Source organism: Equus quagga, chromosome 2 (genome assembly GCF_021613505.1).
Source record: "Equus quagga isolate Etosha38 chromosome 2, UCLA_HA_Equagga_1.0, whole genome shotgun sequence".
Classification (NCBI taxonomy): domain Eukaryota; kingdom Metazoa; phylum Chordata; class Mammalia; order Perissodactyla; family Equidae; genus Equus; species Equus quagga.
The window spans coordinates 155,740,070-155,764,460 of NC_060268.1; the positions used below are offsets into that span (position 1 = coordinate 155,740,070).

The 24,391-nt window shown below is 42.7% G+C and overlaps 1 protein-coding gene across 1 annotated transcript; it reads left to right on the plus strand.

Annotated features, from left to right (window-relative positions):
* The first annotated feature begins 250 nt into the window (after positions 1-250).
* On the plus strand, positions 251-23,391 carry WNT8B (Wnt family member 8B). The gene is given in 7 exon segments (XM_046648706.1): positions 251-318; positions 19,813-19,846; positions 20,581-20,719; positions 21,583-21,708; positions 22,490-22,509; positions 22,511-22,633; positions 22,846-23,391. Coding segments are annotated over 7 exon segments (1,056 nt in total).
* The last annotated feature ends 1,000 nt before the right edge of the window (positions 23,392-24,391 follow it).

Sequence of the window (24,391 nt, forward strand, 5' to 3'; positions counted from 1 at the left end):
GGCACTTGAGTTCTGATTGGCTGAAGGACTTAGAGGGGAAAAAAAAAACTTTAATTAAGTAGATAATCTCTTCTTTGGGAGTTTGGCAGCTCCATTTCACCTCCCCTTAACTCTGTTTGGGATCGCTTACACACCAAGGAAGTTGAGGTTTGAGGAGAATTCCATCCCACTACCACTGAGGAGAATACTTCCCCATCTTGTCTGTCTCCCAAGATTTCAGAATTTTCTATCCTTGTTACTACAGAGGATTATGTTTCTTATGAAGCCTTCTGTGTGCATCTTTCTTTTCACCTGTGTCCTCCAACTCAGCCACACCTGGTAAGTAACCTGGACTCCTTCCTACCTGGAACTGGGAATAGGTAAATGTATGTACTATAAGGGAGAGAGCCCATTTTCACTTCCAGAAATGTGGGAGGCCTTGGGATCTCTCCTAGGAAAAACCGCTCAATGGAGTAGGGCTCTTCCTAAATTTATGACTGATTTCAGTAAATCTTTAGGACTCGACCAATAAAGGGATGGATTAAAAGATGGGGGGTTCCTATTTTTATAAATTGCCATACCACAAATATTCTAAGTGGTTTTTGGGGAAACGGACAATAGCTCTTTGTACCAAATCCTGATGTAGCCCGGTGGAGAAGAGGAAGGTAGTTCAAAGCCAGTGCTACTGTGTGTTGAATCTGATCTTTCAGGTGAAGGCTGGAGGCAAAATTCAGTGGGATCTTATTCTGCACTTTCTGATTTAACTTTAATTTTTTTCAGAATATTCTAAATAACCACTAATATCATCACATCCTAGAGATTAAAAATTAACTTGAGCTAGTGAGTTGGTATTGGGTTAACAAACATGCTTGAAATAAAATATTTTTGAAATCTGAACTTTCTACAAATTGAGTTTGTTCAATTTACAAATATTTCTAAATTGCTCAGAAAACAAGATAATGTGTGTGAAAGTGTTTTGCAAATTATAAACCACTGCACAAATGATAGCTGACATTATCATCATTTTCATTTAGCTCTTGGAAACCACATAAAGTATCTATACATGAAATGTTAATAAGTACGAAATAATGTAGAGATGTAAGACCTGGGAAATGCACATTGCTATTTGGGTATTTGGAGTTTCTCCCCAATTAAGATGTAAGCTCAGTTTCTCTCTTTATCATTTCTCATTGTGACCATCTATTTACCCAAGATATGAATGCAACTGCTACAAAACTGTCGAGGAAGCAAGAATAGGAATCTGTTTGCTGAAATCAGCATCCTGTGCTAATTGAGAGTGTTTTCTTATCATAAATGAGTATAGCCATCTGTATTAGAGAGTTGATAAGAAGTATGCCAAATTAACACAATGATCTGCAAGTTAAGGCAATAATTTACAACAATTGAACCACCAAATAATTGGTCAATTTTTAATTGGCATTTTAATTAAATATTTCGTGTTCAAACATAAACTCTCTTCTTTCCTGCTCATGGGAACAAAAAGACAAAAGGGAGAGGAGACTATTTCAGAGCATTTCTACTGATGTTCATGGTATTCTTCAGCTGATTCAGTATCAGCAAAAGAGAAACACGAGATTCCTTTCCCCAGTCACCAGGGCAGTGTGGAGAATTGTTCTATAAAAAATACCTTTACTGTGGGTTCCTTCCCTGGGGAGGGGGTCATGTTCATTTCATTCCGATACTGACACAGCCACACTGAAAGGTGGCTGGGTTGCTTGTCTGTCCAAATTCAGTGTCTGCATTCAAAAAGAAAAGAGAAAAAAGAGATGTGAATGAAAGTTCTAATTTAAAAACAGGGTTTAAGAGCCCCTTCTCGCTTTGCCTGACTTTGAGGAGAAAAATGTACAAATCTCCTGTATAACGTAATTAGATTTTAACTGCTTTTCCCCAATAAGCCCCAATTTGAATTAAACATTTATACTTTGCCAAGAGTCTGGTTTTGGTAGCATTTGAAACGCGATTTTTAAATTTAGCATTAAATCTTGATTATTCTGATAATGGCACTATCAGGGTTTTGCATAAGGTCATCTTCTCCTTTGTGCCATGCAGAGAAATTTGACCAACCGCAGCCTTTCAGATGTTTCTCTTAATACTTCATTATCAACCTTTTATGTAAGGACCTCAAAAGCATTTAACAAATAGAGAACCACAATTTCTGCTTGGTTGTTCAATTGTAGGCTTGCCTGAAATTACTCTCTAAAAGAGTCCATCAACAGAAATTCCTGAGTTTGAAAAGGAGAGAATAAAGATGACATTCACTTACAATATGTAATTTTACTAGGTATCTCAATGCCAAATAATTGGGGGGAGAAAAGCATTCTTCACAGTTTCTTCTAGTTGGGACACTTCTGAAGAGAATTATCCTATAGCAACTTGAGAAAAATCTTTCCTTTGAATTTGTTTTTCTTAATCCTAATGGCTTCAAAAAAAGAGAATGGGAACGCATCATACAGCCGAGCAGATGGCGATGATGGTTACGATGGTGGCCAGAGATGAACCAATTTGACTTTCCACTTCCAATACTCACTCATCTGGAACGAACGGGCCTTGAACATGTTTTTCCTTAACTGTTGCCTTCATTTTGCTCCAAATGATGTCTTAGAATGATACTGGGTCTTGTCCGGTTCTCATGCTCTCTGCTCAACTCAATCACCAAATCAGAAAGATGCACTGGGAGGCAGAGATTAACTACGGCTCTGCTCTCATCCTTTAACAGACATCACTACCTCCACTTCTTTCTAAAGGATTTAAACAGGGTCAGTTTCTTTGCATAGAGCAAGAATTTATTGCAAGTCTTTGGGTTTTAAGGCAGCTTTTGAAATACATCATCCCCTGGTTCTCTACATTTATATTTTAGAGTAATCTTTCTATGGCTCTTGAAATTTCATCTTATAATTATATGCAGAACCCCTAATTAGCAAGGGCTTCAGTTATTGTAGGGGGAGTGTCTTTGAATCCATGTTCTCATCAAGCATCATCTAAAGCTAAAATTATTGTCCTGCACATACATGTGCTACCATTTTTCAAATGTATATTATGAACAATAAAACACACATTCATTTAAAAATGGTTGAATTCATGGTAGCTTGTGGTCATGTTAAGTTTTTGTTGAGTTTTCCCCACCAATAGATGCAAAAACAACAAGTGCAATCAAGCGAGGATCCACTCAACTTTGTCACATTAGAAAGGAATTCTCATCCTCGAGGAGGGATCTCTAAAGTTAGGAAAATAAAAAGTAAGATAAAAGAAATTGTTTTGGAATCTGAAAAATAACATGCCAATATAACAGATTCACAAACCTAATGGCTTCCTTGGTCAATTAAAAAAAGTTCATAGTCCATTAAAAAAAGGTTGGGATTCATAGGGTAACTCTGAGCAGGATTAGGTTAGCAGCTGCACCGTAGGAAGTCCTTCCACTGGCTTGAGTCACGATCAGAGCAGTTTAATTCCCTGTTTTGTCATTGATTTCCTCAATAACTTGAGCCCTGCATTTTTCCTTTCAGAGTCTGTATATCCTCCGCCATGAATACTACTACTACTAATTATTAGTATTTACAAGGGCTATGAGGTCCTGAGAAGAGACACTTCATTATAACTTTTCTTATAGAACCAGTTTGTATAAGCGATGAGGAGGATGCTCCCCGGTGCATCTTCATCTTTTTGTGTGTGGATGATAATAAAACACAAAGAAGGATCTCCTCTAATTGTTATAATATAGAGATAAATGGGGTATTAAAAAGGGACCAGAAGAAAAGGCGTTTCAAGCCATCCCTCTCTCCTTCATGGAAAGAGTTTACCTTTTTATCTTTTTCCCAGCTGGGACAATTGGTTTAATGCTCTCCTATAATGGGTAATGCTAGTCTCTCTTGGGACTATTAATAAAATCCCCTTTTCCGGGGCTCCATTTACTCTTTTCTATTTCCATTAGAAAGGCAGAGGAGAATTCACAGGGCTTAGAGAGAGGTCAATACAATTTTTCTTAGGATAAACCCTCATTGTTCAGAAAGTAGATTTTTCTTCCTAGGTAAAAGTTCAGGCTGGGTTAACAGTTGGGGGAAACTCTGAGCTTGGGTCACATAAATAACATTCCCCATTGCCTCCCATTTGAAATATACCTATACTCCGAGGGCCTCTTGAAAGAAACTACCATCCACTCTAGACAGACTCTCCAGTCCCATTACAAGCCAAACTTTTATGGTTTGTTTTTCTCAATCTTTATTGTAGGCCCTTGTTATTGATCATATCATTTCTCTGTATGCTTCTTAGGTCAGAGATTTCTCCAGGCCAAGAGAAATCAGACCATAAGGGGATCATTTAAATTCACCATTATCTGACCAGTCCAAATTTACTTTTCTTAATAGGTTGTTTTCCCAACTTCAGCATCCTCCGGTATCAGCACATGATGAGGCTATGTTCCAGTAATCTCAATAAGATCCTATAAGTTGACTAATAGTTCAGTATTTCTATCAGCTCCACAAACAAAATTCTTATGTTTTCCAGGCCAAGCTTAAACCGTCCTACATAAGGAAGAACTTTCCCTTCATTCAGAACTGTAATTCTCTTATATGTGCAACTAGATATGGACAATTGTATTTTTTAAATAAAATTTTAAACAATAACAACAAAAAAAAAACCCTGTAATTCTCTTTTGCTGCCATAAATCTCAGTCCTTTCCCTTTACTCATGCTCTTCATGTTCACCATGTCAGACACTTAAGGTTCCATTCCATACCAATATCCAGGGTAATAAATAGTGAACCAATAGATTGGCCATATTATCCTGTCTGGCATTTCTTCATGTTAATCCAAGGTGTCTGGTGGAGCCAAGACTGCATAGATTATTGCTTCAGGAGCATTCTATTGTTTAATTTTATATTATGGCAAATTTGTTTTTTTTACAAAGATGGACAGAACAGCATGTATAAGGAACCCCCATCACTCAGCTTCCACAGTTATCAACCCCTGGCTAGTCTTGCTTCATCTATACTTTCTGTAGCATTTTCAACTGCATGTCTTTCTCTTGGTTTAAATCTTTCAAATACTATCCTGGTTCAAAATAGGGAGAAGAGAATAGGAAAAGGAATCTCCTACAGCGTCCTATCTGGAGCCAGTCATTAGAGTAAATCTTGGGGAATATCATACGGGTATGCCTGCCTTTGGGGAAAAAAATCGAGAATACAAATTAGCAAAGAGAGAAAATTTATTCAAATACTTATTTCAGTTTCTTTCTGTTTGAGCTGTGACTGGTTAGCAAAAGCAATAGAAAGAGATGGTTGGGTTGGATGGGGAGAGAATATTTTTACCATCCATTGGATTTTTTTCCATTAAGTAGTAAAAATGGCACCAAAGTGCCAAAGTCTGTCAATTTTCCTACCTTAAACTGTTAACCTGGTTGTTTCATAGGATAATTTTTAGAGTTACCACATACACCTACCTTCTTGATCCTGAAATAAACTGGTATTGTATCCACCAGCCCAATTGAGAACATGAATATTTTCTAAAGTTTATACTACAGGGACCAGGGTAACAAGATCAAAAAACAAAACAAAATTCTCTGCCTCCATAACGATCCTGGAAGAGGTTCCTGCAATCCCAGGCTTTCTGGGAACAGTGGTTTGAGCTGTTCCTTAGACCAGGGAACAGATTATGAGCACAGCTTATTCCCAGTTAGAGTCCTCATTTAAATGCTAAGTGCTGAAGTGCTTTTCTGTAGCTCAGTGTTTCTCAGCAGAATTTGCCACAATACATACAGAAGGAAGGAAACAAGGACGAGGAAAGACAGCCTATTGCTCTATAAAATATCCTGGAATACAAATGACCCTTCAGTTTCAGAGGAAGAGATTATCCCTTGAAACATTGTGATTTGCTTGGGAAGGAATCTGCCTGAAGTCTCAGACTTTTGCAGACCCATGATACACAGTTGTCCTGTGGGCTATTATACAGTCTTTGCCAGTAATTATTTGGCAAGGACTGGATTTGAGATAATGTGAGATTTTAATATAAATTTTAACATAAGGACTACTACTAAAACTAATGCACCTGTTCAACTTTTTCTTTTAGCCAATTTGTTTACAAGCCTTTTTTCCCCCTTATTTTAGGGCACTGCATTATAATATAGAAAGTTCACATTTATAAAAAAATATTGAGAATTATTTATAGAGCTGAATTCCTTTGAAGAAAGAGATATAGTTTAAATCCATGAAATAGATATGGGGATATGACCAAAAGCTACATAGTCCTTAATTTTTCCTTTAATACTCTTCACTTGGCCTCAACTTCACTGTAGTCGTTTCTTTCTCCCTTTCCTTTCAATGCCATACTCCTTCAACGAGTCTACACTAGTGGCTTTCATTTCATATCTGTTCACTCACTGCAATCTGGCTTCTGTTCCATTGCCCTACTGAAATGGATCTCTCCATTGACATCACCTTTGCTCCCTCTTGACAAATTTTTAAGTAGGAGGAAACTTGTGTTTGAAATTCTGAATATTTCTCTTCCCCCTTTTTTTTTAGATTTTTAAAAAAAATTTTTCCTTCTTCTCCCCAAAGCCGCCCAGTACATAGTTGTATATTTTAGTTGTGCGTCCTTCTAGTTGTGGCATGTGGGATGCCGCCTCAGCGTGGCCTGATGAGTGGTGCTAGGTCCGTGCCTGGGATCCGAACCTGTGAAACCCTGGGCTGCTGCAGCAGAGCGTGTGAACTTAACCACTTGGCCACGGGCCGGCCCCTTCTTGCCCCTTTAAGACTTCAGATATATCTTGTGTCTTCTACTTCCTAATCCCTTCCCCTAGCTAACTAGGAAAGAGCCTGATTTCAATTATTTATACTTTACAATGGGTACGAATTAGTCACGCTGTTCACCCTTGAAAAAAAATTGCAGTTTAAACTTAACTCTCTCTAATTGTACAGTGAGTTGTTCGTAGCTTAAATATCCTTGGGGATTGTCAGAGAGGGGTAATGAGGAACGCTTTTTGACCAATGAGATATTATTTCACAGTCATTAGCAAGACCCGCCTCCTAGGTAACTGTGTGCATGTATGCATCTCTGAGTGTGTGTGCTGGTGCGCATGTGTTCTGTGGGTCAGATGTTGTGGAGGATAGAGTGAATCATAGGAAACTTGCTCAGAAAGAGCTGTCTTTGGGCTCTCCCCAGCCCAAGGCATCTTGGGAGTTCTATGAGGTGAAAAGCTGGCTGTCAGACATTCATCCTAAAAGAAAGGTGCTTCACTGGAGCACCTTATAGCTACAGATCCAGGCAACTCCCCTACGCTGGGCCCTCCCCTTAACCTTTTCCCCTTTTCCCCCTGTACTCTCTGCCAAATTGCCAGATGGAGAGCTGCATCTACATTCATTCACTGCCACTTCTCCTTTCCCCTGGTCATCACCTCAAATTATTGTAATCAGATGATCTCTCCTAAAGTAGGCCAACCAGAGCTTCATGACCCAGAGATTTTTAAGGACCTTGAGAGACAAGACTAAAGGGTAGGGAAATGCCAAACCAGTTATTCAGACTCATGGGGAAAGTGAAGGGAGGCAGAACAAAGGAGGGTATCAAAGGGCATTGAGATGGAAGTCCTGGGCATTGAGAGGGAAACACCAAATTCTGGAGATTCATATTCAGAATCTTTGCTTTTTAATAATATATGTGGGTAAGGGAAAAGGGAATCCTAACTTAACCCTAAGCTACATCAACCGCTGGGATTAAATGCATCAGGGCACGTTTGGCAAACTAATGAGGTTTGCCTGCAAGAAGCTTGCTGCTTGAGACTAATTCCTTCCTGGGAAGGAACTCTCATACTGACGGGAGAGGGAGTCTAGCACACAAACCTGGCCTAGTAACAAGGTCCTGGTCATGCAAACGGAGAAGCAGGCCTGAAGATAGCATGGTGCTTGGAACTCCCGGTCCTGGTCCCATCTGCACCACAGGCTATGTGGAATCAGGCATGTGTTCTCCCCATGGCTGTTAAACTGCTAACTACACAGTGTGATGGACTACAGACTGCCTCATGGGCTACGCTAGTTTGCAGAACGCCCCCAAATGGGGAAAAATGGTTGAAACGAATTGGATGGTGGCTTAAGTCACTCGTCCACAATTAAATGTAGCCGCCAGAGAATGGGAACTTGAAATTTCCTGTGAACTTCCTAAGGTGGTAAAATAAAGTAACTTTCTTCAAATGGTATCAAGTGAAGAGGGGCTTTGAACATCAGACTGTATGGATCTAGATAATAAATGTTAGGTAAGAAAAGACAAACAAACAAAAGAAACATGGAGACTTTCCAAGAGCTAAGAGAGAAGCTGTGGCATTTGTATTTGGGTTGAACCAAAGTCCTTCCCCTCCTGTCCCAGCTCCCTGGGAAAAATTTTTGCTGGTGATCAGGCTGATTATGGAATAGACAATTCAGGAGGCTATAGAGCCCACAAGAGAAGCTGCATAATGCTGAAAGGTGTGGGGTTTGAGGAGCTGTAGTGCCCTAGATCAAAGAATTTTGAATTGTGGTTGTATTACGGCCACGTTATAGCCACCAAGGTGTTTCAGGTTAGAAAGTCTCTAGACCAGAGAAGCAATGGAAAATGATAGAAAGTGCACAGCGCTCTGCTCTAGCAGTTACCTACAGCCTCAAAACTACTGAAGCATCTGTATCTGCGGATAGTGGTTTAACAAGAGTTGACAAGATATTTCATAATGAAGAGACTGTCAAGGACTTAGACACACGTTAAAAGGAAGGGGAAAGAACTTGTAAATGTTGATATTAGAGGAGCTGTGGCAGAAGGTAGTCAAGACAGGATAAAAGGACACAATTTGGATAACCAGCCTAGATGAGAGCAAGTAACAGCAGAAGCCACTTATAGTAAAACATTATTGTGAGAGCTCAGAACGAAGGATGGCGGGGGAGAGAGAGAGAGAGATAGCTGACTGGTCTCCCAAATTCTTACTGTTGGTAAATTAACTTGGGAGAAGCATGAGATGGCATTAGAAGCCTATAGTAAAAAGTATAGATCAACGAACAAGTTCAAGACTCGCTTCAGGGTTGACAACATGAGTGTGGAGGCAGCCTAAGAATATAAAATAATAGCTGTGGCGGTAAAGACTTCCGTAAGTGGAAGGAGTTAGCATATTTCCTAGAGGACACATGGCCCCTGGACAAAGACTCAGAATCCTTGCAGACATATTCGCTGCCCCCCCCCCAAATATTTTATTCCTGGTATGAGAAAGGTAGGCATAAACAGATCAGCTGCAATTGCCAGGAAAACACTACAACACCAAGAAAAACTGCAGCAAGGAAAGAGATCTGTGACTGTAATGCTCAGTGCAGTCAGAGACCCAGCCCCTCAAGCCGACTAGTGAGAGCTTTGAGATCTACCCAAACCAGAAGGTGCCCCATCCAGATACAGAAGAAGGGAATGTCCACCAATGTGTTACTGCTGCAGTTGGAGCAGCAATTTTCCAGAAGATTAAAGCAATAATTTGAGTCTTATTATTATTACTTAGGTATTAGATGCTTGTAGGCACTTCCCTGTCCTCCCTCTGAACCAGTGTTTCTTGAAGTGGCCTCTGAGGATCATCTGCAAAACAACCATCTCAGGAGTGTGTGCACGCAGAACCCTACCACCCATTTCCCCATCACCACTGTTCAGCAAGAATCTCTGGAACTTAGGCCCAGGAACCTTCACGTTTAATAAACTCCCCAGAGGATTCTCATGTACTCTATGCGATAATACATTTGGATTAGTTTTCAACTGCCTACACTGAAGTCTATTCTCCAAATCTCCAGAACTCCAGATTATGTATGTATATAGGCAAGTAGCATTTATTTTTATATAATTATATAGATTTGCAGAAGGTTGCAAAGAAATGTACAAGGATGTCCCATGCACCCTTTCCACAGCCTGCCCCAGTGTTAACATCTTACAACTACAGTACAACATCCATAAAGCTTATTCAGTTTTACATACACTATAGTTTGCATTCCACTGTCGTAGACCGATGGAACACCTCCAAAAGAACGCCAAGGCAAGACAGACACAAGGAGACAGGAGGTAGGGCAAAAGTCCAGTCTTGCCCACGCCAGAAACCATGGCAACCTGACAGTTAAAGGGCGTTGGTGGAGTGCGGTTGTTGCTCACGCCCTCTGCCACGGGCACTCACGGTAAGGCCAGGGGCAGATCTGGGGAGAAGCTCTCACCAAAGTCACCCTCTTCACGCATCTGGGGACAGGGGCAGGGCTAGAGCTTCAGTGAGAGACTTACTGAGGAATTATCCTGCTTCTCCGGCCAGCCCCTAGTCCTCATGTATTTGCTTTTGAGCCAGTGGAAACTGCCAGCTCCCAAGGAAGTAAACAGTCTTCCCTAAAATCAGAAAGTGCACTGGCACTTACTCTTCAGAGTCATTATGGTGGTGGAAGAGGTCCAGGGTGGATGAATCAATAACAGCCAGTGTGCCAAGGCCCAGTACACCGCTCTTGGGTGGGCAAAGGCACTTTTAGTGTGAGGTTCCTAAAGGCTGAGGCCAGGAAAGCTATCAACAGAACACCGGAGAGACTCTAGTTAATACTTTTAAACCACCCTTTTCTTTGCAAGGACGGTACCCTTTGAAAGGACCACCTTTTGAAGGGGTTCCAGGCTGGGCCCGCCACCTGGATTCAGCATATATGGGCAGGTCAGGAGAATTAGCAAGGCTGCAGACCCCAGAAGTTTACCTAAATGAGTGACTGTGGGGCCTTCCCAGGAGAGCCTTACTCTAAAGGAAGGGAACTGAGAGGCTCCAGCAACGAAGCTTGTTTCCGGAATTTGCTAGCAAGCCTCTCGGTTCCAGCCCATGGAGGAGCTTGGAGTGTGACTAGGAGTGGGTGTTACAAGCAAAAACTGGGAGAACTATTTTACTAAAGCCCTATAAGACCTTGTACACAAATGGCAGTTTTGATACCCAAGTGGAAAAGTAAAACACTAAAAGGGGTCAAAAAACATTTCCCCCTATATTAAAAAAATTAATAAACTTTTTTTAGAGAAGTTTTAGATTTACGGAAAACTTGAGCAGAAAGTACAGAGTTCCCATATATCCCCCCCATCCCCCTGCACAGTTTCCCCCATGATTAGGTGGCACATTTGTTCGTCCCTACTTTTTTATGCATTGAATCCAGTGTGAGCAGCAACAATCCCCCAAAAATGTGGCTGGGGGTGTGATGGCACTCAGACAAAGCAGAGCCCATGCCTGGCACTCAGGTGCTGGGTGGACAGGGAAGCAGAAGGGAGGGCTAGGGCAATGGAAGAATAGAAAAGCAGCAGAGACAATGCGAGAGTTAACTGAGCTTCATCGTGAATGTGCGCAAAACATCACTGAGACCTTCAAGAAATCCTTCTCGAGAACTTCTTGGGGATCAGGAGTCCTGGATTAGCAGATGGGAATGAAAGAAAGAGAAATATGGGCTGCAGAAAGGCAAAGCAGTGAAGGAGTACATGCCCCAGAATCGGACTGACTAGCTTCCAACCCTGGCTTACTACTTGGCCAGCTGTGTGATGCTGGCTAACCACTCTATGTTTCAGTTTCTGTGTCTGTAAAAAGGAAGACATATAAGTGTGACAATTATATGAGCTTCAAACATTTAAAGCACTTAAAATAGTATTTTGTGCGCAAAGAATAAGCACTCAATAAATAGTGCAGTACCTAACCCATAAGGTTGTTAAGAAACTTGAATATGATGATACAGGTAAAGCAGTCAGCAGTGTTCCTGACACACTCAGTGAACATTAGCTATTATTGCGTGATAAAAATTAAATGGTGTATGGTGTCAGTAGACGTAGTGGAAGACTAACGAAAGGGAAGAGGCAACTATAACCTTTTTATTTGGCAGTGTAAAAGTGAAACTAACTGCAGTTATTTATGTAAATTGTTCACCACTTGTGCCTAATGACTATGAAGCACAATGACAATTATACACAGCATTAATGTGTCAGATTGACTTTGCTAAAAGTTTTGATTATGACACCAACCTCTGCATACGTATGCTCAGTGGTCATTGTCTGTTGCTCTTGCAGGATGGTCATCTGCTAACGTAGCGTGGTCATCTGCTCACTGTTAGAAAATTAGTGGCAGCACTGGTTTACCCCAGACTTCCTTCTCGTATCCCCCAAATCTTTTTTCAGTCCTTATTATCCTTAAATATTCTGCTGCATCTGATGATCCTTCCATTCTTTTCTCAAAACTCTTTAATTCAATGCGTTCTTATACAGTACTTACTAAGTTCAAGGTACCGTCTTACGAGCTGGAGGAGATACAAAGATGATTAAGGCAGACCCTACTTACAGTAAAGCATAAGGGAATAAAGAAAAACTTTAATATTAGGTAGCAAAAAGCAGCTGTGAGGCTTTAAGAAGTGCTGGTTGTGGCTTTTGAACCAGATACTTATTGAAGAATAAATAAGATTTTTACATAATAGCTTTGTTGAGACACAATTCACATACTATAACACCCTTTTAAAGTACAAATCAATGGTTTTTAGTATATTCACAAACTTGTGCAAGCCTCACCACAATCAATTTTAGAACATTGTCATCTCCCGGAAAAGAAGCCCCACATCCATTAGTAGTCACTTCCCATTCCCGCTTCCCTCAGCCCCTGGCAACCACTAATGTACTTTCAGTTTGTATGGAATTGCCTATTCTGGACATTTTATATAAACAGAATCATACACTTATGGCTCTTTGTTTCTGGCTTCTTTCCCCTGGAATGATGTTTTCAAGGATCATCCCCGTTGTAGCACATACCAGTACTCCATTCCTTTTTATGGCCAAATGATATTCCATTGTGCGAATATACCACATTTTATATATCCACTTATCAGTTGCTAGACATTTGAGTTGCTTGTACTTTTTGGCTCTTATGGATAATGGTGCTATGAACATTCATGTGCAAGTTTTTGTTGGACTTGTTTTTAATTCTCTTGAGTCTACACCTAGGAGTGGAATTACTGGGTCACATGGTAACTCCACGTTTGACCTTTTGAGGAATTGCCAGAATATTCTCCAAAGTAGTGGTACCATTTTACAATGCCACCAGAAATGTATGAAGGTTCTGATTTCTCCACATCCTTGCCAATACTTGTTATTGTCTGTCTTTTTTTATTTTAGCTTAGTGGGTGCGAATTCTTTTTGCATTTCCCTGATGACTAACAATGTTGAGCATCTTATTATTTGTATATCTTCTTTGGAGAAATGTCTATTCAGATCCTTTGTCCATTTTTTAATTGAGTTATTTGCCTTTTTATTGTTTAGTTGTAAGTACTCTTTATATATCCTGGATAAAAGTGTTTAACCAGATATACAATTTGCAAATATTTTCTCCCATTCTGCAGGTTGTCTTTTTACTTACTTTCTTTTCTTTTCTTTCTTTTTTTTTTTTTTTTTTTGCTGAGGAAGATTTGCTCTGAGCTAACATCTATGCCAATCTTCCTCTATTTTTTAGTATGTGGGCCACCAGCACAGCATGGCCACTAACAGAGCCCAGGAACTGAACTCAGGCCACTGAAGCAGAATGCACTGAACTTAACCACTAGGCCACCGGGGCTGGACCCTCTTTTTACTTTTTATTGTTTTTCTTTTTTTTTTTTTTGAGGAAGATTAGCTCTGAGCTAACCTCTGCTGCCAATCCTCCTCTTTTTGCTGAGGAAGACTGGCCCTGAGCTAACATCCATGCCCATTTTCCTCTACTTTGTATGTGGGATGCCTACCACAGCATGGCTTGCCAAGTGGTGCCATGTCCTCACCCGGGATCTGAACCAGTGAACCTCATGCCACTGAAGTAGAACATGCGAACTTAACTGCTGTGCCACTGGGCCGGCCCTCTTTTTACTTTCTTAATAGTGCTTTGTTGTTGTTGTTGTGCTTTTTCTCCCCCAATCTCCCCAGTACATAGTTGTATATTTTAGTTGTGGGTCCTTCTAGTTGTGGCATGTGGGATGCCGCCTCTACATGGCCTGACAAGCAGTGCCATGTCCACGCCCAGGATCTGAACCAGCGAAACCCTGGGCTGCCAAAGCAGAGCATGCGAGTTCAACCACTCAGCCACGAGGCCGGCCCCTTAATAGTGCTGTATGAAGCACAAAAGTTTTTAACTTTATTGAAGTTCAATTGATCATTGTTTTCTTTAGTCACTTGTGCTTTTGGTATCATATCTACAAAAACCATTGCCTGACCTCAGGTCATAAAAATTTATACTTACATATTCTTCTAAGGGTTTTATAGTTTTAGCTCTTACATTTAGGTCTAGGATTAGTTTTTAGTTAATTTTTGTATATGGTGTGATGTATGGGTCCAACTTCATTCTTTTGCATGTGTATATCCGGTTGTTCCAGCACAATTGGTTGAAAATACTAAGAATAGGCAAGATTTAACACTACAGCATGAGCAAAGACATGGAGGCATGAACTTATGGATGTCCAGGAATAGCAACTGGTTCAGCTTGACTAGAGGATTGAACAAGGAGGGATATTTCACTGGAAATGAGGTTGGAAAGGTATGTAGGGTCGGATTATGGAGTGCCGTGGGTGGCAAGAGTTGGAGAACTATGAAAGATTCTTGAGCAGAATGATATCAGAATCAGGCTTTCAGAAGATTGACCTAGCTGCAGACTATACACTGGATTGGAGTGGGGTAAAAACTATAAGTAGAGAGGTCAGTTAGTGGAGTATCTACAGTGGTCTAGGTCAGAGGCCACAACTAAGGCTATGACAGTGAGAGAGAAAAGAGGGAACTATTATTTGGGAAATATGATAGAACTAAAACACACACAGATCTTAAATACTTATTGGATGGTGAGAGTGGATTGGAAGAGATTTGGAGAAATAGTGGTTCCATTAACGAAAAAACAGTAAAGTCAGAAGTGGCTAGTTTGGCAGGGAAGATGTTAGCTTTTAAACATACTGTCTTTACAATTTGAAACATTCCCAGTAGAGAAGTCCAGCATTCATTTGGAAACAGGGCTCTGGATCTCAAGATGGAAGTCAGGGCTGGAGGTAAAGATTTGGGAGACATTGCATGACCATGGTAGTTGACACCATGGGCATGAATGAGGGGTCCTCTCCTATTCCCTTCTCTCTCTAGATGGCAGCTTCTTCTGTGTTTCCTCAGATGATTCTTCTTCCTACTCCCATCTCTAAATGTGAGTTCCTTCATTCTTTCATTCAACAAATAAATACTCGTTATTTTAAATGCTTACTATCCGCAGACACTGTTCAAGGCCCTGGTAATACCTTGTGAACAAAAACAAAAACGAAATCTGCCTTTAATGAAGCTTACAGTCTAGTGGGAGGAGGGAAACAGTAAACAAAGAAAGATGTAAAACATAGATTTAGATGATAAAGTGCCATGGGGAAAAATGAAGCAAAGAAAGGGGATGGGGAGAGTTGCAATTTAAAATAGGATGATCATGGAAAGCCTCAAGGAGAATAACACATTTGATTAGAAGGCCCAAGGCAGGTGAAGGAACGCACTATGTGGACATCTGAGTAAAAAGCGTTCTAGGCAGAGAGAACCACAAGCACAATGGCCCGGAGGCTGGAGGGTGCCTGATGTGTTGGAGATATAACAAGGAGATCATGTGCCTGGAGCAGAGCAAGCGAGGGAAGAACAGTAGATCAGGCCACAGGCATAACTGGGAGCAAGATTGTGTAGGATCTTATAAACCATGATAGGAACTTGGTTTCTACTGTATGTGAGATAGGAAACCACTAGAGGATTTTGAGCAGAGAGTGGCAAAATTTGATTTATATTTTAAAGAGATCAATGTTTAAAGGGACCAATCATTTTGAGAATAGAATGTGGGAGAATAAGGGTGGAAGCAAGGAGATCAGTTAGTAGGCTTTACCAATAATCCAAGCGAGAGACAATGGCAGCTTGGACCAGGGTGACAGCAGTGAGGGTGTTGAGAACTGGTTAGAGTTCAGATATATTTTGAGCTGAAGCTGGCAGGATTTGATGACAGATTGAATACAAGATGTGAAAGAAAGAAAGGAGTCAAAGATGACTCCAAGATTTTTGTCTGACAACTAGAAGGATGAACTGTCCTTTGCTTAGACAGGGAAGACTAGAGAAGGAACAGATTTGGGATGGTGGCAGCAGAGATCAAGAGTTCAGTTTTGGGGGCCAGGGCTGTGGCTAAGTGGTTAAAGTTCTGCACACTCTGCTTTGGCAGCTAGGTTTGCAGGTTCAGATCCTGGGTGCAGACCAACTCCAGTCATCAGCCATGTTGTGGTGGCAACCCACATACAAAGTAGAGGACTGGCACAGATGTTAGCTCAGGGCTAATCTTCCTCAAGCAAAAAACAAAAACCAGGAGGATTGGCAATGGATATTAGCTCAGGGCAAAACTTCCTCACAAAACAAGAGTTCGTTTTTGGATGTATTAAGTTTGAGATACCTATTAAACATTGAAGTGGACATGTCAAGAATATAGTTGGATGGGGCCAGCTCCATGGCCAAGTGCTTAAATTTGTGTGCTCCGCTTTGGCGGCCCAGGGTTTTGCTGGTTTGCATCCTGGGCGCAGACCTAGCACCACTTGTCAGGCCATGCTGAGGTGGTGTCCCACAGAGCAGAGCCAGAGGACCTATAACTAGAACATACAACTATGCACTGGGGGGCTTTAGGGAGAAGAAGAAGAAGAAGAAGAAGGAAGAAAAGATTGGCAACAGACGTTAGCTCAGGTGCCAAACTTAAAAAAAAAAAAAAAAGAATATAGTTGGATATATTCTTGTCTGGAGTTCAAGAGAAGGTCTGAGAGGCTGGGCTGGTGGCATAGTGGTAAATTCACAAGCTCCCCTTCGGCGGCCTGGGGTTCACCGATTCACATCTGGGCATGGACATAAGCACCGCTCATCAAGCCATGCTGCGGCAGGCATCCCACATATAAAACAGAGGAAGATGGGCATGGATGTGAGCTCAGGGCTAATTTTCCAAAAATAAAAGTTCTGAGAACAGTTGGGAGGGTTCGGGAAGGCATAAACCCTTTGAATGATGCCCAATCTGGATAGTATCATCGGCAACTGTACATACGGGGAATGGGAAGCTTGTACCTCTGTCTAGGAGTAGGCTGATTGTACCATGTTCTATAGTGTTCCCTCCATCTGCTAAACAAACTTTATATCTTCCACTGTTTGTTAGCATCTTTCCTTCAATCATATAACTGTCCCTAGGTGATACCCACACAAACACTTAAATTTCTTTCTCTATGGCTCTCTTCCCAACTTCTAACATCACATGCTTACTATACTTTCTGTAATACATATTATATTTTACCCCCCAAAAGGAAATCTTGCCATCGTCTCATTAATCAAAAACTAGATCCTCCTCCCTTGGTGCTCACCATAAGGACACACAGTCTTTTCTTGATACTGGATATTTTGGATGTGAGTAAGCCAGCCATAATGGTTCAAATATGTCTGCAAACAACTCAAGGGGTTAACAACACAAGTCAATTTGTGGGAATCTTGTCCAAATAAGGCCTACAGTCATGTCCCATGGCAGGTGCTCAATTAAATCTGATTGATTAATCAATGGGCTAGATCAACATATCATACAAAGCTTTACATATTGTAGGATCTTTGAGGAAAGAAGACTCCTTTAGTATCTCTGCCTATCCCTCTCTGTGACTCTAACTTAGTATCCTCTCCCAGGAAGTCTCTTCGCCCAGGCTCCTGGCACAGCTTTCTCCCTGATCTGCCCCTCAATTTTTGTTGTGTTGCTTTGTTTTATTTCCTGATACTGCCGGGCTTGTGGAATGGGAACCAGCCTCTGTCTGGCCTGGTAACGTCCAAAAGTCTTTGAAAGTTATTCATAACTTAAAGATTGCCCTTCTGAGCCAGAGCAAAATCAGGCTCTTTTCTCTCAGGCAAAGGGCCTGGCCAACTCCTCTGACACCAGTCTTCGAGGATCAGAAATTCATCTCCAAACCCATAATGGATTTGGCAATTGTGAATTCATTTAAATGATTTTGAACATATTTTTGTGCTTTTTTGGTACTACCATCCCCAAGAGAGCTGGGCTTTTTATTTGCCTTAATTGTGCCTGCCAAGCTTTAAAAAGTAGGCCCTAGTTTTCTGTAGTCTTTTACGATTTTCTAAAATTCTATTTCATTTCTTTCCTAATCTTTTTCATCTTTTCTCATTCAGCAGCCTCCCAGTTTTTTAAAAGTGTTTTTCAAAAACTACCCACACTTTAGGTGTTGTGTGTGTTTTGTATGAAGAGTGTCAACCAAGCTCTTTTGGCCTCTGACAAGAGACTGAACTTTCTCAGTCTATTTCATTTGCAACCCATTTTCTGATGATGGCCAGCATCTTACTGGCCTTTAGAATTTCAGGGTACACTAACTTTCATGGAAGAATACATAATGATTTCCATGTTACTTTCTTCCATTATAATCAAGAAAAGAAAGATAAAATAGGTAACATATTTGGATTAATATCCAAATGCCTATACTGAAGTCCATTCACGAAATCTCTGGCATTCCAGATTATGTATATATGTATGTAACATTTTATTTTAACATAATCATAGATTTTCAAAAGATTGCAAAGAAATGTTCAGGGAAGTCCCATGCACCCTTTCCCCAGTATCCCCCAGTGTTAACATCTTACAACTACAGTACAAGATCCACGAGGCTTATTCAGACTTCAGCAGTTTTACACTCACTTGTGTGTGTGTGTACATATGTGTAAAGCTCAATGCGATTTTGCTACATGTAGAGCTTTGCATAACCACACCACAATCAAGACACTTAACTCTATAATCAAAAGACTCTCTGGTGATTTATAGCCACACCCATCCCTCATCTCTAACCCTTTGCAACCACAAATCTATTCTCCAACTCTGTAATTACATATTTCACAATGTTACATAGATGAAATCATTTTGAGATTGGCTTTGATCACTCAGTACAATCTCCCTGAGGTTCATCCAAGTTGCTGCATGTCTCAATAGTTCGTTTCTTTTTATTGCTGAGTGGCACTCCATGGGATGGATGTACCAGTTTTTTTAACCACTCACCCTTTGAAGGACATTTGGGAAGTTTCCAATTTTGGGTTATTATGAATAAAGTTGCTCCAAGTATCTGAGTACAAATTCCTGAGTAAAAATAAGTCTTCATTTCTCTGGGATAAATGCCCGAGGGTGGAACTGCTAAGTTGTATGGCAAGTCCATTTTTAGTTTTGAAAGGAACAGCCAAACTATTTTCTAGAGTCAGACTGTTTATTTTTGGAATTTAGTGATGACTCAATGCCTAGAAAGATATTCCACTGTTTACCTCTTCCTGATTAGAGAACTATCCTTCTCAGAGTCCTGTGGAGTCAGAAGGATCTAGATTCAAATCCTGCTTCAATCACTCATTAGCTGGGTGAGCTTGTATAATATATAGAACTGTTTTGAGTCTCAGATTCCCTATTTTAAAAATAGGGATAATAATGCCCGACATAGCAAGGATTTACAAGAGCAACATGTGAAATATTGAGACTGGAGCGTCTGGTACACGGTAGAGGGTTAATGCTATCTCTCTTCCCACCCCATGGCAAAATAATGATCAAGCATTACTCCCAACATTTTGGTATTTGAAGTTTTAAAAATCCAAAGAAAGCATAATACTAGCTCCTTTTGTGCATATTCTTTTTTACTAAATAAATTATCTTTAATAGATTCCGTATGCATAATTTTTTTTTGGCAAAACCATTTTTGCTTTCTTCCTATCAATTGTCTTTGCTGAAGTAATCCTTACAACCCTTGAAATGAGCTGGTGTGTGTCCATAATGCTCTGTGGTTTTTCTCTCTTCTAGGTCAGTGAACAATTTCCTGATGACTGGTCCAAAGGTGAGAAAAAAATTTCTTTGATTTATTTGGATGTCATTAATCTTAGTTTCTTGACTGAAGACTATACATGTCAAGTTCTTTTCATTATATCCACATATTTTATTATGCAGTATATTTTATAGACAGAAAAACTGTGGCACAGAGAGGGTTAGACACTCCCGAAGCCACACAGCAAACTAGTATCAGAGCCAAGACAAGAACTCAGGAATATTGATTTTAAATTTATGGCCAGAATTTCCAGAGCCTGAAAAGTCCACAGCCTTTCACAGTCTCACATGCTTCTCAGTGCAGTGGTGGGATGCAGTGTTTCATTTTTACAGTGCTGGCATTGTACCGCATGATCTCTAAGGACATTTTCAGCCCCAAAATGTTCTTTTCTAAGATAGTAATGGGATGAGAACAACTGAAAATTCACGAATTATGTAATTTGGGCTCATTCTGGAGAGGCAGAATAGTATAGTGAATAAAGGCTAGTGAGGTCCAGCAGTCTGGTAAAACTGAATTTCATTCCTGTTCGTACCGTTTGCTAGCTGTGGGACCTTGGGCAAATTGCTTTACTATTTCACAAGGTTAGTTGTGATGCTAAATGAGACAGCATATTTAAACTGCCTATTCTGTCATTGTTTTGGAGGGATGGGAGAGTGGACAGGAGGAGAGGGGTTTGGACACTTTAGGGCAAATGCCTCCCAAGGTCAGCAGCTGTGAGTCTGAATTTGAGCCCCGTGTCCCTGCAGGCTTACCTGATCTACTCCAGCAGTGTGGCAGCTGGTGCCCAGAGTGGTATTGAAGAATGCAAGTACCAGTTCGCCTGGGACCGCTGGAACTGCCCTGAGAGAGCCCTGCAGCTATCCAGCCATGGCGGCCTTCGCAGTGGTAAGGAAAGCCTCGGCCACAGCTCCCTGGACCCCCTGGCCACAGGTTAGAGCCCTACTCTCCAGGGATGGCCCCCTGCCTCCTCTACACCCTTATTCCTCACCTGGTCTCTATTCTCAGGTCATCTCGCTCTCTGGGATCTTCTCTGTTCCTTCTCCAGCTCCTCTTTCCTACCTATAGAGGTTTTTCTTTCTTCCTCAACACTCTCACTACTCCACAAATGGACCTTACCTCACCCCCATCCAATACCATCCTTGGTCTCCCAGTTGGCTGAAGGATTCTTCACAATATGAATAACATCAGGAAGTAGGTAGGGGTCATAATTCTTCATGCCTCTTAGCTCCTTCCTTCAGCAGGTTCAGCTGAGAGATACAGGACAAGTGGGAACTGACTTGGAGATCAGATTCCCTTGGAGAAGATCAAGAGTGGCCATGCTGGAAATGCAAGAGCTACCAATCAGGGGCTCTTTTCAGGACTGCCTGGCGCATGCCTCTTAGACTTCAATGTTCCAGGAGGAAGTGGGGAGGGGTTCTTTACAACCTGGCCTTCAGATTCGTCTCTTCCCCCATTTCTTCCTTAGGCTCTTTCCCACCTAAATCCTTTACAACCATGTATGTCAACAATAATCTAGCCACCTGCTCATAAAATGTGTGACCTGAATAGATGGGAGGAGAGAGGAGTAGGGCTGAGACCAGGGCTGGAGCAGACCCTGGAAAAGAGTAAGGTCCATTATAAAGGTGGGGAGATAGGATGGAGCTGGGAAAAGAGGGCATAATGATTGTATTAAAGGAAGGTAGCAGGATTAGTATTTCTTTGGGCTACAACCCCTCCCTCTAACTCACCCAATTCTTGCTTCCTGCCAGCTAATCGGGAGACAGCATTTGTACATGCCATCAGTTCTGCTGGCGTCATGTACACTCTGACCAGAAACTGCAGCCTTGGGGATTTTGACAACTGTGGCTGTGATGACTCCCGCAATGGACAACTAGGTGAGTAGTAATATTAGGGGTGGGTAGGGCAGGCCAGTAAAATTCGCTTAAGGAATAAAAAGTTTGGTGGGTAGATCGGTGGGATGAAGAAGAGTTGTATTCTTCGAAATCTGAGGGAAATGAAGGTGAACCACTTTAAGCCCAACCGTGTCTACAGTGACAAACCAGGCTAAACGTAGCTTGGGGCTCTGCTTCTCTGATTGAGTGGTTTCTCTAATTTAAACACAATAATGATAAGGGAACCACACCCTGCAGATTCAGTCCTGTTACTCTCTCCCACACAGGGGGGCACGTCCTTCCCTGTTGCCTATCCCTGTCTCCTTTCCACTCTTTGCCTCCACTGTTCTTCTAAATCCTCTCTGCCCTGCAACTCACCTTCCAACTTCGTTGTTCATTATTTCAATTGCACCTTTCTCTCTGTGTCAATGCTTGCGTTTTCCTCATCTTTTTCGTGCCATTTCGTCCCTTCCGGACGTCAAACGGTGGCCAGGCACGTGCACACACTGCCCAAAGGCAAACACTGTACGTAGAGGGGCGCGCCGGCGCCTTTCGGGGAATCCACTCGGCAACTACTTACGTCATGGAGTTCTGAACAGGCGATTGGCTGAGGCTGGAAGCGGGAGCGCAAAGGTGGCAAAAAGAAATCTAGGCTGAAACTAACCTGAAGACAAGGCTCTTAACCCTTCTCCATCCCAGATCCCCCAAACCCAATTAGAAACAGCAGCCCAGGAGGCTCCGCGCTCGCCTGCTCAATGACCTTCCTCCCCCTGCACTTTTCCAGGGGGCCAAGGCTGGCTGTGGGGGGGGCTGCAGTGACAACGTGGGCTTCGGAGAGGCAATATCCAAGCAGTTCGTGGATGCCCTGGAGACAGGACAGGATGCCCGGGCAGCCATGAACCTGCACAACAACGAGGCTGGCCGCAAGGTGAGTCCTGCAGCCCCTGGGGTTAGGCAGTTGGCTCCATTCACTACCAGCCCTAAACGCAGACAGCTCTTCAGTTCATTCAACAGGTTGGAAAAACGAGGTACCAAGCGAGCTGGCCTTGTAGACTAGCTAAGCGCCTCGCAACCTCCCGCTCCAGGCCGACTCCCCACGCACATAGTCCCTGGCCCGCTCACTTCTAGCTCTCTCTCCAGGCTGTGAAGGGCACCATGAAACGCACGTGTAAGTGCCACGGCGTGTCTGGCAGCTGCACCACACAGACCTGCTGGCTGCAGCTGCCCGAGTTCCGCGAGGTGGGCGCGCACCTGAAGGAGAAGTACCATGCAGCTCTCAAGGTGGACCTGCTGCAGGGCGCTGGCAACAGCGCGGCCGGCCGCGGCGCCATAGCCGACACCTTCCGCTCCATCTCCACGCGGGAGCTGGTGCACTTGGAGGACTCCCCGGACTACTGCCTGGAGAACAAAACGCTAGGACTGCTGGGCACCGAAGGCCGAGAGTGCCTGCGGCGCGGGCGGGCCCTGGGCCGCTGGGAGCGCCGCAGCTGCCGCCGGCTGTGCGGGGACTGCGGGCTGGCGGTGGAGGAACGTCGCGCCGAGACCGTGTCCAGCTGCAACTGCAAGTTCCACTGGTGCTGCGCTGTCCGCTGCGAGCAGTGCCGCCGGCGGGTCACCAAGTACTTCTGTAGCCGCGCGGAGCGGCCGCGGGGGGGCGCGGCGCACAAACCCGGGAGAACACCCTAAGGGGCTCCTCTCCCCTCTCTTTTCCCCATTTGTCCTTGGCTTCCTTTAGAGATCCCAGTAATAGGGGAACCGAGGGAATGGGGGCCTCGCATTCCCAAGCCCAGGGATCCCGAGAGGGAGAGACGCTGCAATCCCTCCGGAGTTTGTCACTTTCCAACATCTTCCCCCAATTCCTCTGCGCTCTCCAGCTCGGTCTGAATCGTCCTTACAGCCCACACTTAGGTCTGAGAACTCTCTGTTCTTTGATTAAGAGCTTTGATCTTCCTCGGACTAGGTTGGAAATAGGCGTTCCTCCTCCCTGTCCTAGCTGCCATGACGCCTGACCTAGCCTATGGAGCCTAAGGAACTGGAAGAACCCTTCTCAGTTAACGCAGGGCCGGGGAAAGCCACGGCAAGCCACGGCTTCTCTCTTTTGCCTATTTTCTTGCCCAGCCCCCATTTTCTGTGGCCAGCTCTCTACCACAGCTGCATCTTCCATCCGAAAAGCCCCTCCTGTGCTTCTGATTCTGCTAACTATTGGCATGGACTTCCCAGGAATCTCTAATGCTTTCTCTCCCCTTCTCCTTTCCCTCTTTCCCTGAAGAGAAACTGCGAGAAAACAGACCCAGGAAAAAGCATGTCTTTGAGGGTTGGTTCCTAGAGGCAGGGGTTGAAGATGGAGCCAGTGGGAACACTAGAGTGCTGACTTGCTGAAAACTCATGGTGCTACTCATCCTTGGGATACCTTGTTTCTAATGGACTTTACCAGTGGGGCAATGGCCTTCCTAGACAATCACCCCAGGTGCTCCAGACACATAGCCACAATGTCGAAAACTACAGAAGGGCAGATTACCAGTCACTTTCTATCCTTTAAAGTAGCCTTCTCCCTGTTCCTAACCTGTTTCCTCCTAGCAACTAATTTTACCTCTTTTCCTTCCCCAAGGGTCACTGTTCCTCTGAGTCAGACTGAGCTAAATAAAGCCAATTTCCCATTCAGACCCTGGTTTCCCCTCCAAAGGCA